Source organism: Hyperolius riggenbachi, chromosome 1, assembly GCF_040937935.1.
Source record: "Hyperolius riggenbachi isolate aHypRig1 chromosome 1, aHypRig1.pri, whole genome shotgun sequence".
NCBI lineage: Eukaryota > Metazoa > Chordata > Amphibia > Anura > Hyperoliidae > Hyperolius > Hyperolius riggenbachi.
Window position 1 is genome coordinate 416,837,273 of NC_090646.1, and position 19,263 is coordinate 416,856,535.

The 19,263-nt window shown below is 42.9% G+C and overlaps 1 protein-coding gene across 2 annotated transcripts in view; it reads left to right on the top strand.

Annotated features, from left to right (window-relative positions):
- The first annotated feature begins 5,331 nt into the window (after positions 1-5,331).
- The window catches only part of GDA (guanine deaminase), an 80,298-nt gene continuing 66,366 nt past the window's right edge, over positions 5,332-19,263 (top strand). Inside the window, exon 1 of one of the 2 annotated variants that reach the window (XM_068236398.1) lies at positions 5,332-5,846. In XM_068236398.1, coding sequence (XP_068092499.1) covers positions 5,739-5,846 — 108 coding nt within the window. In that variant the 5' untranslated portion in view covers positions 5,332-5,738. The remainder of the gene's footprint in view (positions 5,847-19,263) is intronic. The other variant, XM_068236388.1, reaches the window with a different exon arrangement.

A 19,263-nucleotide genomic window follows, 5' to 3' on the forward strand; every position in this document is an offset into this window, starting at 1 on the left:
AACCCTAAGACCCCCTTGGTGGTGCCTAACCCTAAGACCTCCCTGGTGGTGCCTAACCCTAAATCTCCCCTGGTGGTGCCTAACCCTAACCACCCACCCTGTGGTGCCTAAACCTAATCATCCCCCTGGTGGTGCATAACCCTAACCATCCTCCTGGTGTTGCCTAACCCTAACCATCCCCACTGCACAAAAACCCTTACACACATATAAACAATAATATATTTAATTCTTAAAATACTTCACTATAAATAACATGAATAGAATAATTTATATATTTGTAATAGAATAAATAGCCTTAAAATCACGTACACATTAATAATATTATAAATAGAAAAAGGTGTATATATATGTATATATATATATATATATATATATATATATATATATATATATATATATATATACATATATATATATAATATTAGAATAAATAGCCTTACAATCACGTACGCATTCAAAATCTTAAAATAACGGTAATATGAAAAGCGATATATTAGTAAGTTAATAAATCTGAAAACTATAATCGAGGCATTATAAGTCTAAAAAACAAAGTTAATACCAAAAGCGGTGTATTTCTAATAGAATATTCAGCGCTGCGTAATATGTTGGCGCTTTATAAATACAATAAGTAATAATAATAAAAGGTTGAAAACGATATTTAAGCTTTACACTATGAAAACGATAAAATAAGTGTGAACGCAAAGTTACTTGTTACAGTCTTGAAAGCAAAATTTAAAAACGAAAAAATAAGTAAAACCTCCTATAAGCGAAATTTAAAAGCGATAAAATAAGTAAAACATAATGTCAAAATGAATTTATAAACGATATTTGTAATAAACCTTATTCTGTAAACTTTTGTTAACACGATCCCTGCAACCAATATTTCTCAGGCGCCCAAATTTCCTGTCGAGCACTCGATAGCCGATATTTAGCATTGCAGTCTATGGTGACGCCCTTTTTGTCCATTAGCCATATGTGTCTTTTTTTACTGCTTCCAAAATGCTATCATGTTGTAATGGTATGTTCATATCAGACCGTTAGGTAGAATCCGTTGGATTAATGCGATGCATGCAGTGTGCTACCCGACAATATGCATTTTTACAGCTGCTGTGAAGCATACTTTTCATGCACTATCACACTGCACACATAACACACAATGCAACTTTTCCCTTTAGTTGCAATCCTTTTTTAACAGGACATACATTGCCCCAGTGTGAATCCAGGATCGGCACAACAAATAGTACCACCAAAAGTAAGTCTGCAGTGGATCTGTCTAGATTCTTTTCATTTCGGGACATCTGACAGACTTGTTTTTCTGTCTGTGTCCCTATTATGGTGCCCATACAACTTTTTCATTTTTTTCTTGATGAGATAATTTATTTTGATTATTCCTGTAGATCGAATATAAGGATTTTTCCAACATGTCTGATTGGATTTTTATTGACAAAATAGAATAACTGTTCGTTTTTCTTGATCGAAAAAAATAATTCTTTTTTACTTTCATTTGATTCAATGATTTTGGTTGAATAAACGGGAAAATTGAATTTATATTTTTTTTTATCGTACCGTGTATGGGCACCATTAGAGAGGTTTCCCTTACTTTTTGTTAGCAGTGGCATGACAGGAAGTCCGTGAAATCTTCTATTGACAACAGACAACAATGAAAGTACCTTTTTAGGAGCTTAAATAAGAATTTACAACAAGCAATCAGGTTTTCATTACTAAGTTTGTTAGGGTGGATTGCATAACGCACGCATTATAATGTGTGTGCGTAAACTGCAGTGGACACCGCACGCGTTAGGCTGGATTCACACTGTGCGCATTCCACAACGCACACTATAAAGTTCGTGAACTGCAATAGACACTGCGTGTAATATACCTCCATACACAATAAGCCAAAGCCTGCGTGCAGTGAGTTAGAATAACATGATCTGTTACAACGCAGAGATGTGAACAGGCCCATAGGAAGTGAGTTGACATGCAGAAATATTCTGCAATGCAAGGGAATACAGTGTGAATGCATGCTTATAACATACGTTCATTTAAATCCTGTATGCAGCGTGTTAGAATAATGTGATCGGTTACAATGCAAATATGTAATCATGAACATATAATTTGATCGCACTGCAAATGAGGCAATCTAAACTGCTTGTAGACTTTATGATTGCAGTGCTTTACTGTTAAATAGGCTCCATTACAATGCACTGCAATGCCCCACTATGAATGTGGCCTTAGGGTCTCATGCTTAACGACCGCCTAACGCCGATAGGCGTCGGCAGGTCGAAGTGGTGTTACCATGGAAACGGCCGCTCGTTCAAGCGGCCGTTCCATGTCAGTTCACGGAGGGTGTCTCCGTGAACAGCCTGCGAGCCTCTGATCGCGGCTCGCAGGCTAATTGTAAACACGTGGGGAAGAAATCCCGTGTTTACATCATACAGCAGCGCCGTAAAGGAGATCAGCGATCCCCGGCCTCTGATTGGCCGGGAATCGCCGGCATCTGATAGGCTGAAGCCTATCAGAGGTGGCGCAGGACGGATCACCGTCCTGTGCCACCCACAGCAAGGAGGGGAGGGAGGGAAAGGGAGCAAGACTGCGAATCGCTGCGGAGGGGGGCATTGAGGAGCCTCCCACAGAGCGGCGGCGATCAGACCCCCCCCCCCAGCAGGACACCCCCCTAGTGGGTAAAAAAGGGGGGAAGTCTGATCGCCCTGCCTTTCACACGATCTGTGCTGCGGGCTGGAGAGCCCACGCAGCACAGATCACCAGAAAATCCCCTGGTCATCAAGTGGTTAAGGACATCAACCCAAATGCAACATGCAGTGTCTTGGAACCACTCAACCAGAGTAAAAAATTGTATGTAATGCTTCTAGTGTGAATGGGCCCTGACTGTATTTTAAACTACTTATAACAGTTTAAACTATAACATGAAACAGCAAAAATCTGTAAGCATTACTGTATATTTTGTACATTAAGAAAACTTTGTATCTCTGATACATTGTAATTTAAGTCATCTGTAAGTAGGGGACTGTCTGTATTTAATCACAATCGATTAATGATCCTATCAACGACTCGAGACTGAATTGTCAGGTGATTGGTAGTGAATCTTGCTTGAGACCGACTAAAAAGAAAGGATAAATAGTTTTCTCGGTTGTTTAATGATCAGGTAAGCTGGTTAATATCAATGGGTCCTACTGATGCTACATTATCGACATGAGCAACCATCCAATTGGTGTATATCAGAACCCTGCAGAACTTTTTGGGAGAGCCAAGGGTCAGTGGCAGGGGTGCTCATCCAGATTCCGGATATCCGTGTAATCCGGATATCCGAACTTTTTTATGCTATGCGATTCGGATTTCGGATTTTTTTCAAAATCCGGATAGCTATCTGCAGATATTTAGGCGCATAACGCGGATATCCGCAGATATTGCGGATATCCGGATCTGAAATACTGTAACTAAGAAGATGACGTCCTGCAGCCAATCAGAGGGCTCCCAGCAGAAGCCCTAGCAATCAATCACAAAGGGGAACCCTGGCCAGCCCCACCTGACCTCATTGAGCCAATCAGAGGGCTCCCAGCCAAAACCCTGGCACCCAATCACAGAAAGAACACTGGCCAGCCCCCCTGTATATAATAAGGAGGGCTTTCATGATGAGACATATCATCTTAGCTTGCTGAATGCTCAATGAGAGACATGCTCCAGTGCTGGTGGCCTAGCAAGGGCTGTACACAGATATAAACCTAAAGCTGTTCAGTGATTAACCCATTCACTACTATCACTACACTATTGTTAAATCGTTAATTAGCTTGATTGATGTCATTGTATGACAGTCAGAGAGTGTGCTCCAGTGCTGCTGGCCTAGCAAGGGCTGTACATAGTGATAAACCAAAAGCTGTTCAGTGATTAACTCCTTCACTATCACTACACTATTGTTAAATCATTAATTAGCTTGATGTCATTTGTGTGACAGTCAGAGTGTGTGCTGCAGGCAGCTGCTATGTGTCTGTGTGTGTGCTGTGCACAGACCAGGCCAGCTGCTGCCTGCTGACCAGCTATTAGCCTTAGGTATAGGTTAGGTTAGGGATTAGGGGATAGGATTACTGTGTTATTGTGTAGTTAGTACTGCAGTCAGTGCTAGTAGTTGTTAGAGTAGTAGTACTACTGTGTTAGCTTTCTACAGAACTGCTGTGCTGTGAGCAGTGCCAGTGTGATAGTTAGTGTGCACTAGTGTCGTCTCCTCTGCTGTCCGACTGTCACTCGGCACTTGCCACTAGTCACGTGGCACTTGGCAAGTGCCACGTGACACTTGGCAAGTGACACGTGGCAAGTGCCAATTGCCACGTGCCACGTCCGGCTTGCTCCTGGCACACGTTACACCTGCTGCTGCATTGCCCTGCTAATGCTGCCTGTGCAGCTCCCACCGCCAGGGTGCCACAGGCCACTGATACCACCTATATTTAACCCAAAACACAATTGCTGCGTAATTTTTTGGAGGTGTCTTGGCTGAAAACTGTCATGTCCCAGTTGTGCGTTTGGACTTTGGACACAATGTGGGCTGCACGACCGCTGTCTAGAACCTAGGCCTAATGTTAATTGACAGACATTTTTTTTTTGGGGGGGGGGGGGATTTTAAGTCCCCACATCATCAATTAGTGTTCCCCTTTAAAAAATAATGATGCTACATGCCTCATTTACCCTAAAAAAACGTTTTTAAAGCAATTTAAAGGGCACTTACGGTTTTTCTATCCGGATATCCGAATCCACCCGGATAGCCTGGATAATGCGTTCGGATATCCGCATGTACGCGGATATCTGAAAGTTCGGATTCAGATATCCGATCCGGATCCGGATATCTGGGTATCCGGATCCAGATCAATTCGAATTTTGAAAAGGGGTATCCAAGCACCCCTGATCAGTGGGAAAGGCCGTAGTACAACTATGCACATTGGGATTGATTTTCAGTTCAATTGTTCAAAATGATTGAAAGGTAGCCTGCAGATTGGCTCATGTAAACACAGATTCAGTTCCTCAACCAGGTCAAACATCCAAAAAGTAGTTTCAACCCTTCCTCAATATTTGCAGAACCAACCAAAATTCTGGGTGGAGTTCCACCTTAACTCACAAATTACCCAAGTGTTTTATGCATAGTGTCATATGAAAAAAAATATAACTAGGTATAGCCAGCATTTCATATTTAGTTAGTCGGATCACACGAGCCTGTTTAAAAAAAATGATCTTTGGACTTTAAGTTGATAGCTGAGTTTATTAGTGTTTTGTACAGAAGGACAGTTCAATCTTGCGTATCAGCTTACCAAAGATTGTACTGTATAGTACACACCTCCTAGGGATTGAATTAGAGTGGTATGACTTCAGGCTTTATAGATTAGCTGATTGTACTCAAATCAAGCTGCCAAGATGTCTATTCTGTGTGCCAAAGATCATTACACAGCACAGAGGGAAGCAGGCTTCTGTTTGCTGCATGCAGCACATCTTTCATTGGTAATTTCCTTCTGATCACAGTCGATGACATCTTCAGCTTAGGCTTTCTAAGTGGCTTGTAAAATACTGTATTCACAGTGTTTGGATTTGGAGTTGTCATTGGTGCAGAGCAGTGAGTTTATCCTCCTCCTTGTATGACTGCTGATCCAGCAAGCCTAATAAAGAAGCATTCGATTATTCTGTGTTGTGCAAAGCCTGGACCGTCCTCTACAGACACCTGCTGCTGCTACTGCTGAGATATGGATACAGTGCAACATGTCTTCAAGGGTACCTTTGTCCATTCAACAAAGAGGGGTGACATGGAGGTGCTAGAAAACCACATACTGGCCACTGACATGAAAGGGAAAGTAAGTTAAAACTTTTCTTTTTTTTTATTTTACATTTATTTTACATTTTATTTCGTTTTAGTCTGTCTGCTAAATATTACCTCTGTTTGATGCATGTGTATGTGCTGCTATGTATGCATGTCAGTGTGTAAATGTATGGTATAAAGTTATGTCTGCTTAAAAACATATATTTAATTTCTGCTGCAACAAAAAAAAATTGATAGTCAGCAAGGCTTTCATACTTTGATAGAGGAATAGTATAGCTGAATGAAAGGGATTCCCCTTCTATTACTGAATACTCTAGATATGGGTGTGCATGAAATGAATTAAATTCAGTTTTTCTTGTTGTGGATAGAATGCATAACAATACTTGCCGTTATATAAATGTTATCTGTTATCCTAGCGTTTCTGTAAACAATTTCAAGGTTTGTGTCTGAGTAGAACAGCTACACAGTTCAAACTCAAGAGGGTCAATGACATGCTGAAAATGTTGAGTTACAATTGGCCTGATGCATTAATAAGCGCACAGCAATTTTACCAGAACTAACCGGCAGTAGAAGGAGTAGTACACATTACATAATTAGTGCAACTCACATAAACTGGATAATGCAGGACTTGCTATAGTAACGCGTATTACCATAGCAACTCGCGCATGACCCAGGTAACGCGAGTTGTGCTAATTGCGTAATGTGCACTGCTCCCCTAGTGTTAGGACCGGTACTATTTACTCAAAGTTAGTGCATCAGGCCCATAGTTACATAATTCATTTGGTTGACTGTCCATCAAGTTCAAAGAGAAAATTGGTCCTACACTGCCCAACACCCTCACATATCTCAGTTGATCCAGGGAAGGAAAAAAAATACATTACAAGGCTTTGGCCAATTACCATTAGATGGAAAAATAAAATTCCTACCTAACTCGAGATGGCAGTCAGATAAAATCCCTGGATCAACATTGCTCGTAATTAGTGAGAAATTATAGCCGTGGATGTCCTTCAATGTTAGGAAAATATTCAAGCCCCTTTTATATGTAGATATAGAATTTGCCATAACTACTTCCTGAGCGAACATATTATAATTTTAACCACTCTTTTTTTATAAAGAATCCCTTTCTAAATAGATGGCAAAATATTTTTCCTCCATACAGAGAACATGTACCCTTGTCCTTTGTACCCTTTGCCCAAGCATAGAGACAAAAAGTTAATCTGCCAAGTTTTTGTATTGTATATATACATATTAAATAGGACACCTCTTAAGGTGGCCACACACCATACAATTTTTTAAATATCTGTTCAATTGAAGAATTGCAATCAATTTTTCTGACTGATTGTAACATTTCAAAAATCTGACCAATGTACCACACACCTATGTTAAATTTTTTCCTCAATTATGATGAAAATGATTGGAAACTCAGAGAAAATTGCTAGGGTGTGTATATTAATAAATTAGCAATCCAACACACACCATACAATCTTTAGTAGAAAGATACAATCTTTAGTAGAAATTGAAGAGAAATATCTGGCATTCCGGATCGATTTAAATCGAAAAAAACGGGAAATACGATCGGATTTTTCAGTCGAATGAAAAAAAAGCTTTCGATTTTTTTTGAGAGATACGATCGTTTTTATCGAATTACTGTAAAATCTGATCATTTTATTGTATCGTGTGTGGCCACTTTTAGTCCTCTTTTTTCAGGCTAAGTAATCCCAGTTAATCTGATATTTACTGGTGAGACCCTCCATCCCTTTGACAACTTTGTGGCTCTTTTCTGTACATTATTGCATATTCCAGAGGCAGCCTTTCGAGAAAAAAACAAGGGCAGTATTATGCTAGCTTTCTGACTTTTTAGTTGTTTTTTTATGGATCCCTAAATTACGTGTTTGTTTATTTATTAGCTTTAGCTGCTGCTGCTTGGCAATTAATTAAAACATTTTTTATCACAATGCCAACCAGAGTTCTTGTCCAAGTTTCAGGTCCCCATTCATAGCCCTTTTATTTTGTATAATGCTAGAACACTGGTGTGGCCAAGGTACATGACTTTACTTTACTTGAGTTTCATCTGCTATTTTCTTGCCATTCTATGCAGCTGCTTCTGCATTTCATCACTATCTTACTGATTGTTAATAAGTCTGCATAACTTTGTATCTTCTGCAAAAATGGCAACTATGGGCTTGATTCACAAAAGAGTGCTAACTGTTAGCACGGCCGTTTTCACGGTTTTGCATTGTGCGCGATCGCGAATTTTCGTGCGAAATCTATATCGTTTTCACATAAAATTTCACGTTTGCATGCAAAAACGTTATTGTTTCGCGCGAAAATTCGTGATCGCGCAAAAACGGCCGTGCTAACAGTTAGCACTCTTTTGTGAATCAAGCCCTATGTCTTGAAAGCTATGATCTTCTTGTTTGGAATATATCATTTTGCAATTTGGCTATAAACAAAGCTGCTATTTCTTTATGGAGCCTCTGACAAAGCAGCAGAAGGGATGCAAAACATGCAAATAGTAGTGATGTACCATTTTGAAAAAAAAATAGCCATTGCATTTTGTATTGATATAATTATATCATAAAGATATTGGAAAAGATTATTTGTGCAATACATGTGTATTTAATGTTTTGATAATTCTGAAGCTTTGTAATAAAATCTTGTATTGATTTTATTGTTGTAACAAAAAAAAATTGTAATATAGTAAGCCCCTTATTAAAACGAAGATGAAAAAAGTCACATACTCACCTGTGGAAAGGAAAGGCTGTACATCCTATAGAGCCTTCCTGGTCCTCTCATGGTGTCCTTGTTTCAGCGCTGTCCTCTCATTGCACATATTTCATCAACTGGTTGTATACACCTTTGGGGATTCTCACTACAATATCAGCCATACAGGGTCCTCTGATGATCCGTTTGTGATAAGGAAAATATTTCTCATGGGAAAGGGGGTATCAGCTACTGATTGGGATGAAATAGTTACGGTTTCTCTTTAAAGCGGAATGAAACCCAGTAATTCTTCTTTGCTCTAAAACATTATTTACAGAATATTATATACTACCAGCATTTTTTTTTACTAGAACAGCATTCAAAGGGTTAAAGGTTTAAATACAGGACAGAAAAGCTCAATGCGGGGAAAGCTGGACGCATCCTAACTAGAGATAATGTTATCTAGTGTTTAATTGTATGAAGTGAGGAATGTAAACAAACACTTCTCTGACACTGCAGACTCTCCTGAACAAAGACAGACAGTCAGAAAGCATTTCTGCTTATATTTCAAGATGAAAAAAAAAACAGTTATGAATAAAATGCAAAGTCGGCTCTCAAAGCGAAAAAGTGTACTTTGGAAACTTGTAATTTCTGAATGAATAATAATACTTATGCACAAAAGCAAATATGATAACCGTATTATGTACAGCACTACGGAAGATGTTGGCGCTATATAAATAAAAAAAATTAATAATAGCATATAAAAAGTAGGAAAACATGTTTTTATAGAATATTATGTCAGGGTTTTATACCGCTTTAAGGGATCAGAGGGAGCTGTTCCAAAATTGTGTTAAGCAAGTTACAGTACAAGTTCAAACATTTAAAAAGTAGGTTAAAGATTTCCAGATAAAAATAAGAATATGCCTGACGAGGGATGAATCAGCATTGTGCTCAAAAGTATTTATTCAACAAAAAACGCTTTTCCGTTTCGCTTTTAGCGTTTGTTTTCTTTTGCAAAAATTAAGTATTAATAGGTTTTTGTGATTAGCTTAGAATCTTTTAAAGTTTACCACTGAATATCATTCTGATTCAAAATGTTCTGCTTTAACTGATGGATCACACAACTTCCATACAAGCTACAGTTATCTGACCAGTCTCATACTAATGCATAAGCCTTTACTGTATATCATTTAATAAATAAAGTTGCTAATGTTTACAATATTCATTTATAAATTATTCAGTCAATATTTGCTCCTACCTCATTCTAGACACAAAAGGGGGGGGGGGGAACACCAACTCTAGAGCAAAGTTCTGTGCAAGGTTGGAGGATCTGTTCCCACCATGCCAGCTTCACAATATAATCCACATACTGGATAAAAAGTTCATAAAGATTGGGGGAAAGGGGGAGTACATATTGCTGCACTGCCACATGAGTTGGGTGCCGGGTGGTGCCGCTAGCTGTAAAATATCAGTAATTTAGGCTACGGCTATTTTACTATTCACTCCTCGTCACACATTCTCACATGAACCCCCTGCTGTAGATGCCTTACCCTAACCCCCCCACCTAATAACTAACCCCCTTCCCATAAGTGCCTGAAAAGAACCCCCACCCACTTGATGCCTAATCCAACCTCCCTACCCCCCACCCAACCTTCTTGTACATGCCTTAAACTAACCTTGTAACGGTGATACCCAAATGACCAATTCAACTATTAATTACTATGTTGTAGCCAATCAGGAGTCCAAATCCCTGCTTGGGAGGCATCTGATCATGGCACCAAATTGACCTGATCTAGGAAGGGGAAAGGGGGGGGGGCTTTGCATTTCATGACCAGAATACATTTATTTTATAAACAACTGTGCAGCTGGCAGCAGGTGAGCGAGTGAAATTATCTGCAGTGAATAGTAAAACATACACACATGTATTTTCCCAGTTTCTTTTAATAAAACCAGGAGTTTTCGGTTTCTGCATATCATAGCTGCATGGCAACCTGGGCAGCATGGCATTCCTCATGGTGGTCACGCCTGCAGTAGTGTAGAATGTTTCAGGATTTAAGTTTCACTCAGCTTAGTAATCGGAAACCCACTTTGTGTGACCTAACAAATTAAAGCAAATAGTTTATGACTTTTGTGCTTTATTTTGAATCTGGATGCTATTGGTCTTTTTTTCCCTTCAACCTTCAATAGTGTCTCATATTTTAACATATTAAAGGGAACCCAAGGTGCAGGGGTGTAGCAATAGGGGTTGCAGAGGATGAGACCGCATCGGGGCCCTTGGGCCAGAGGGGCCCCAAAGGGCCCACCCTCAACTGCAGTATTAGCTCTCTATTAGTTCTGTGCTCATAATAATTACTTCTATAGATACTTTGAATAGTGGTAATCATTAATAAACTGTTCCCCATCCCCTTCTTGTACCTCTGACACTGTAGTTGCCATTGGCAGGTTTTGGTGCGTCGTATCAATTGTTATGTATAGAATGTATGGGGGGCCCCCAATGTAAAACTTGCATCGGGGCCCACAGCTCTTTAGCTACACCACTGCCAAGGTAAGAGGGTTATGGAGGCTTCCATATTTTATAAGTAGTGTCTGAGTCAAAACCTTGGAACAAGCTAATCCAGAAAACAGGCTAATCCAGTAAAACCGACAAAAAATGTTGGCCGACTAAGTTGTCCATGCAGTCTAAAAAAGTTGTGTACTTATTAGTAAAAATACCTAAAAAGCATTCCTGCAAAAATCCAGCTAAAAACACCTGTCTTCAGGCAATAAACAAACAAGTCTATTGCAAGAATATGCAAAGTTCCGCTGGCAATGTCTTCACAATGTATAAGGCACTTGTCCTACTGTAAGAATTGCTTAACATCCACCACACTGGTGTCGGGGCATATCTCTGCCCCCCTTTTTACTCACAGTCTGCTACATTTTAGCACTGCAGTACTGCTAATGCTGCTCTGCTGTGCTGGAGGGAGAACAGTGTGAAGGCATCTCTGGAAGGAGTTTGTCCAACGGACCATGCTGAGCTACCTGACGCAGACCTGGCCCTGGTACTCCCTGTCAGGCGCCGCTGGCTCAGTCAGGATCTGTAGCTAGTAGAAAGGACCTGAAGTCTATGTAGGTGATGTCACCACTAAGCTAGCCATTCACGCAACATGTTTTAAGAGGGATACACCTCTCTTTCCCCAACAAGGTGTTTTTATCTGGATTTTTGCACGGATGCCTTATAGGTATTTTTACTATTGTGTACAAAACTTTTTTAGACTGCATGGACAACTAAGTTGGCCAACATTTTTGAAGTCAATAGTTGTACTGTGTGTGTGTTTGATTGTACTTATGGTGTGGGTCTGCAGTGGTCAAGCATTGTCTGTATTTGTGAGTACAGTGTTTTATTGACACTGTTGTGTGTTTTACATCCGATTAAAGTTGATATCAGATTTTATACTGTTCAACTAGCACAGGAGTATATTCTTTCTCTATTTTCATTTCAATTTTGGTAGGGGTGTGGAGTTCCCCCTACAAGTCTCCTAGCTGCTTTTCACCATTTCCTGATTTGCTAGCGCCACAACTGTAAAACCAGGGCAGTACAGTGGCTTAGTGGTTAGCACTCTCGCCTTGCAGTGCTGGGTCCCTGGTTCGAATCCCAGCCAGGTCAACATCTGCAAGGAGTTTGTATGTTCCCCCGTGTCTGCGTGGGTTTTACTCTGGGCACTCCAGATTCCTCCCACATCCCAAAAACATACAGATAAGTTAATTGGCTTCCCCCTAAAATTGGCCCTAGACTGCGATACATACATGATACATACATAGACATACAGTATGACTATGGAAGGGATTAGATTGTGAGCTCCTCTGAGGGACAGCTAAGTGACAAGACTATGGGCCTGATTCACTATTTGATGCGTGCTAACTAGGGTGCTAAGTAGTTAGCACGCACCAAGCTGAATCAGATCGCGCACAAAGGCCGGTGCGCGCGAAACGTTGCATCGTGTACAACAAAACGGCGCACCCTATGCGCCTATAACGGCGCATTGGATGCGACCTTAATGTCACATGAAAGGAGAGAGAGGGTCCGCACTTGTCAGAAGGAGCAACCTTTATTGAATGGACGTGTCCATAAACAGCCAAGGCAACGTTAGATAGCTAACATGTTTTGGACTATTAGCTATCTAATGTTCCCTTGGCTGTTTATGGACACGTCCATTCAATAAAGGTTGCTCCTTCTGACAAGTGCGTACCATCTCTCTCCTTTCCTGTGACCTCTTGGATTTGCTGGCCAGGTCGTGCACTGTCAGAGAAGTAGTGAGATGTAGCAGTGTTCACCCTGCCAAAAGTTTTCTTAATGTCGCATCATGCAACGTACTTTGCGTGCGAATGCTAATTAGCGCGCGCAAAGGATTTTTTGGTGTGATAAGGGGCTTTTCACAAGTGTGCTAACAGTTAGCACCGCTTTGTGAATCAAGCCCTATATATACTCTGTAAAGTCCTGCGGAAGATATTGGCGCTATATAAATACTAAATAATAATAATAATAAATAGGCTGAAGTCATCTGGCAGTCAGTAGGCTTTGGTTAAGTCGAAATTAAGGGAAAAACATTTCTCATTAATGGGCATGACTAATTCATCTAAAATGTTATGGACATTCACCTCGTCTTAGTAAAAAATATCTGAGCTAATGTCCTGTGTGAGGGCTGGTGCACACTGGAGTGGTTCTGGAGCGTTTTTAAAATGCTTGCAGGGGGAAAACCACTTGGCTAATGAAAGTGAATGAGCTGGTACACTGTGCACCAGAGCGGACTAGCGACAGTTGTGGCGAAGTTGACCGCGCCAATCGCCTGGCTACAGCAGTGACGAGCGACGGTTCGGGGTGCGCGCCCGTGTTGCGCCTCATACTCACGGGCGACCTGTCGCCGCAACACGCGCGCGCCGCGTGTTGCGGCGACAATTGTAGCCCGTGAGTATGGGCCATAAGAAACTCTATAAGGAGTGCAGACATCTATTGTGGTGTTTGAAACTCCCCCTGACTATGTCAAGGTATTCCAGGGTTTTCAATTACTTTTACACTTCAGTAAGCATGTGGAGTTTTCAGGAAGCGTTAAATAACTATGATGCAGAACTTCAGCAAGCATGGATGAAGCAGCACCCACGGTAGCAGGAGTGTGTGTGCCCTGACCCACTCTCCAGTACCTTTTGGTGTCCCAATCTGCATACACAAGGGTCTGCACCATGTTCAGTAAAAAACAGTGTTTTTTATTTCTTCAATCATCATTATTATTATTATTATTATTTAGTATTTATATAGTGTTAAAGAGAATCTGTATTGTTAAAATCGCACAAAAGTAAACATACCAGTGCATAAGGGGACATCTCCTATTACCCTCTGTCACAATTCCGCTGCTCCCCGCCGCATTAAAAGTGGTTAAAGATAGAGTGACCAGATTTTTGCGGGTCCAACCTGGGACGGGGAGGGGGGCGGGGGGGGCGGCGCGAGCAGCGCGCCGCGGCGAAAAGTGGGGAGGACTGAGGAGCGCGCAGCGCCGAAGACCGGGGGCGGGGGGGGGGGGGCGCGGCGAAATATGGGCGTGACCATGACATTGTATGGGCGGAGCTAACGTAATGATGTAACAGCGAGGCATAAGAAAGCAGTGTTTACGCCATGATGTGGACAAACGAGACTTTGCATCATGGGTGTGCAGAAACTGTGTGATGCTAATAGTATACCGTAACCACAAAGCAGCAAACATAGCCATCTATGACCATTAAATAATAAATGCAGTAACAGTTACCCCGGACACCAGAAAATAAACGCAATAGGCAACATGTCAGCACAAAATAACCGCAATGCGGGCAACATGTCAGTATAAAATAAATGCAATGCGGGCAAACATGTCAGTATAAAATAAATGCAATGTGGGCAAACATGTCAGTACAAAATAAACGCAATGCGGGCAAGCATGTCAGTACAAAATAAACGCAATGTGGGCAAACATGTCAGTACAAAATAAACGCAATGCGGGCAACATGTCAGTACAAAATAAACGCAATGCGGGCAAACATTTCACCAGAAAAGAAACGCAATGCGGGCAAACATTTCACCAGGCAAGAAACGCACTGCGGGCAAACATTTCACCAGGCAAGAAACGCACTGCGGGCAAACATTTCACCAGGCAAGAAACGCACTGCGGGCAAACATTTCACCAGGTAAGAAACGCAATGCGGGCAAACATTTCACCAGAAAGGAAACGCACTGCGGGCAAACATTTCACCAGGCAAGAAACGCACTGCGGGCAAACATTTCACCAGGCAAGAAACGTAATGCGGGCAAACATTTCACCAGGCAAGAAACGCACTGCGGGCAAACATTTCACCAGGCAAGAAACGCACTGCGGGCAAACATTTCACCAGGCAAGAAACGCACTGCGGGCAAACATTTCACCAGGCAAGAAACGCAATGCGGGCAAACATTTCACCAGGCAAGAAACGCACTGCGGGCAAACATTTCACCAGGCAAGAAACGCACTGCGGGCAAACATTTCACCAGGCAAGAAACGCACTGCGGGCAAACATTTCACCAGGCAAGAAACGTAATGCGGGCAAACATTTCACCAGGCAAGAAACGCACTGCGGGCAAACATTTCACCAGGCAAGAAACGCACTGCGGGCAAACATTTCACCAGGCAAGAAACGCAATGCGGGCAAACATTTCACCAGGCAAGAAACGTAATGCGAGCAAAGTTCACCTGGAAAAGAAAGCATTTACTCACCTGGCAGAAGTCTCCTCTGGCGCGCTGCTCCGTCCCGGGACCGTTTTGTTCCTCCTGCTCTGGTCTCCCGCGATGACAGGGCTACGGCAAGATGGCGCCTGAAGCCCTGTACTGGAGACACATAGTCTCCAGTACAGGGCTTCGGCAGCCATCTTGCCGTAGCCCTGCTCGCCTGCCGGTGTCGGAGCAGACACCGGAAGAGGAGGCTGGAGTGGGGCTGCAGGCAATGAACTGGTACGGCGTCTATAGACGCCGCTGCTAGTTCATGCGGAGAGAGTGGCCAGAGTCCCGAGGCCGGGACGTCCCGCTGCTGAAAGCGGGACGTTTCCCGGGACCTCATGCTGCCTGGGACAGCGGACCCCGAATCCGGGACGCGTCCCGGGCAATCCGGGACGTCTGGTCACTCTATTAAAGAGAACCAGAGATGAAGCACCCTCATGTATTTTATTACATTTATCAGTGGGAACATGACAGTAAACACCTACCCTGCTTTTAGTTTCATTGTTATCTGCTTAATTAGTCTATTAGCAACTGTGATAAGAATCCATCGACTATTCAGTCGAGGTTTGACCTGGAATCATTATAGCTGAGTCACTCTTCTGTGGAGTCCTTTCAAGCCCAAGCCTTCCCCCTCCTGGCTTAGATCTTCTGCTTTGCATACTAAGAGCTGTGATGACTGGGAGGGGCTGCTGCTCCTGAGAGAGAAGCCCTGTGGCTGTAATATGATCCCTGTGTGCTCTGTGTGCACTAGATTCTCATAGGAATGAAACTGCAGTTATTATTAGTGACACTTCCTACAGGCAGATCATACCAAAATGAAAGCACACAGATGAAAGGCTGCATAAGCCTAGATAGCAGCATAGTCTCATATAGCCTAGACAGCACATCCAGAACAACTCATATAACCCGGAAGGAGAAGGGATATGAGCCGGCGGCCATATTTGATTTTTCCTGGAGCAATAATGGATAAAAAACACTAAAAAAGGCACACCAGAGCGGCAAAATTATCAGGTAGAGCATTTATTCTTTACAAGCTATCAACTAATATGTTTATTTTGTGTGAAACGTTCATCTCTGGTTCCCTTTAAAAACAGTTTTTAAAAGTTTGTTTATAAACAAACAAAATGGCCACCAAAACAGGAAGTAGGTTGATGTACAGTATGTCCACACATAGAAAATACATCCATACACAATCAGGCTGTATACAGCCTTCCTTTTGAATCTCAAGAGATCATTTGTGTGTTCCTTTTCCCCTTCAGCTCTCATCCACTGAAGTGTCAGGCTGTTTCTTACTGCAGAGTGCAGACAGCTCTGCCTGTATGTAATTCCTCAGTATGTGAAAGCCCAGCCAGCTCAGAGGACGATTTATCCAGCTTGTAAAAGATAAGAGAGAAGAGAGTAGCTGCCCTAATGTAAATAATACACAGGCAGTGTGCATAGAGGGGCCTGGAAGGGGGAGTACATAGCAGAACCACAACACTGAAGAACTTGGCAGCCTTCCAGACACAGGCCGACAAGTCTGACAGGGGAAAGATACATTGATTTATTACAGAGACTGTGATAGTAGTAAGTGCTGCAGTAAGCTAGAACACATTAGAATAGCTTTTGGAACTTGTAGGATGATAAAAAACAGGATGCAATTTTTGTTACGGAGTCTCTTTAACATCTCCCGCAGTGCTGTACAGAGTAGTCTTGTCACTAACTGTCCCTCACAGTGGCTGGCAACGTAATGCCTAGTCCATCATAGCCTAGGGCCAATTTTAGGGTGAAGCCAATACATTTATCTGTATGTTTTTTTGGGATGTGTGAGGAAACCGGAGTTCTCGGAGGAAACCCACACAGACACGGGGAGAACATACAAACTCTGCACATAGTGCCCTTGCTGGAATTCAAATCAGTGACCCAGCGCTACAAGGTGAGAGTGCTATCTACTAGACCAGGGGGTACTTCTGATGGCTCCAGGGGGTACTCGGGCTTGATAAACTTAACTAAGAATAACAAATTCAGAGTTTTAGAAAATGATAAATCTTATTTAACTACTCTGCGACCGCTCCACGCCAATGGGCGTGGCCGCGGCGGCAGCCCCAGGACCGCCTAACGCTAATTGGCGTCAGGTCCTGGAGCCGGCTACTGAAGGAGATCGCTCGCAGACTGTGCGCGCATCTCCTTCTCAGGGGGTGGAGCTCCGCCCTGCCTTCAGTCTCCGAGCGGCAATCGCAGCTCGGGAGACTGTTAGGCGGCGTGATTGCCGTCTATTTACATGTACAGCGCTGCGATCGGCAGCAGCGCTGTACTGGGGACAGCCGCTTGACATGGCTGTCCCCTCTATAGGCTGGGCAGTGATCGGCTCTCATAGGCTGAAGCCTATGACAGCTGATCACCCTGATTGGCTGGCAGGGGAAGGGAGGGAGGGAGTAGGGGAAATCAAATAAAAAAAAGGCCATTTTGATTAAAAAATAAATAAAATAAATATTTGTATAAAAAAAAACAAGTTTGGAGCGATCGGACCCCACCAACAGAGCTCTCTGTTGGTGGGGGAAAAAAAAGGGGGGGGGGGGGGGTCACTTGTGTGCTGTGTTGTGTGGCCCTGCAGCTTGGCCTTAAAGCTGCAGTGGCCAATTAGGGAAAAAATAGCCTGGTCTTTAGGAGGTTTAACACTGCGGTCCTCAAGTGATTAAACAACACCAAATTAGTGTTTTAGCTAATTAAAAGCAATAGCAAATCCTTGGAAGTTCTTTAGAACCAATTATCAGGTACTACGATTAAATATATATTTGTCAAGGGGTACTTGTGATAATGTTTACTATGCTAGGGGGGTACTTGGTGAGTAGAGGGTCTTAAAAGGGGTACATACCAATAAAATGTTTAGAAACACTGTACTAGACCACCGTGCTGCCAAGGTGCAAGGTGCTGTCTGTGTCTTGCTATGGTGATTAAATAAATCAAAAGAGCTATTTTTACTGAATGTGGTGCCAACCCTTGTGTATATTGCAGAAGTTGGGGAAATGTATAAATTGTCATCTGACAATAAATTCAAAAGAAAGCTTGCTTGTTTCCCTGCTGACAGTTCCAAATATTAACCACAGAATCACCTGACATATAAAAACACAAAAAATGTTATTAGGGCTCCCTGGGGGTAATTTATGTCATATAAGAGATCTTGAGCCTGGCATGTGATATATACAGAAGTATTTGCAAGTGTCACTATGTAAAGGGGCCCATACACCTAATGATTTTACCGCCAATATACATCAGATTCGATCACTGTGATCAAATCTGCTGTGAAATCGTTGCACAAATGTTGACCGAACGATCGATTTCTGACTGAAATCGATCATTCCCTTCGATTCCCATCGTTCCTGTCCGTGCGGAAGATTTCGCTCGATCGCTGGCGAGTCGGGAGTGCGTCGATAGCGGCGTTTGAATGTCCGACGACCAACGCAATACAGAGGCAATACATTGCCTGTTCCGCCGGCACGTGTCCCCGCTGTCACCGCTGCTCTTTCTCCGCTGGGCTCCGAGTCTGTCCTGGCAGGAAGTTTAACCACTTGATGACCCACCCTTTACCCCCCCTTAAGGACCAGCGCTGTGTTTAGTGTTCTGTGCTGGGTGGGCTCTGCAGCCCCCAGCACAGATCAGGTAGCAGGCAGAGAGATCAGATTGTCCCCCTTTTTTCCCCACTAGGGGGATGATGTGCTGGGGGGGTCCAATCTCTCCTGCCTGCGTGTGGCTGGCGGGGGGGGGCACCTTAAAGCCCCCCTCCGCGGCGAAATTCCCCCCTCCCTCTCCTACCTGCTCCCCCCGGAGTTCGGGGCTGCACAGGACGCTATCCGTCCTGTGCAGCCAGTGACAGGCTGTCCCCAGTCACATGGCGGCGATCCCCGGCCGCTGATTGGCCGGGGATTGCCGATCTGCCTTACGGCGCTGCTGCGCAGCAGCGCCGTACAATGTAAACAAAGCGGATTATTTCCGCTTGTGTTTACATTTAGCCTG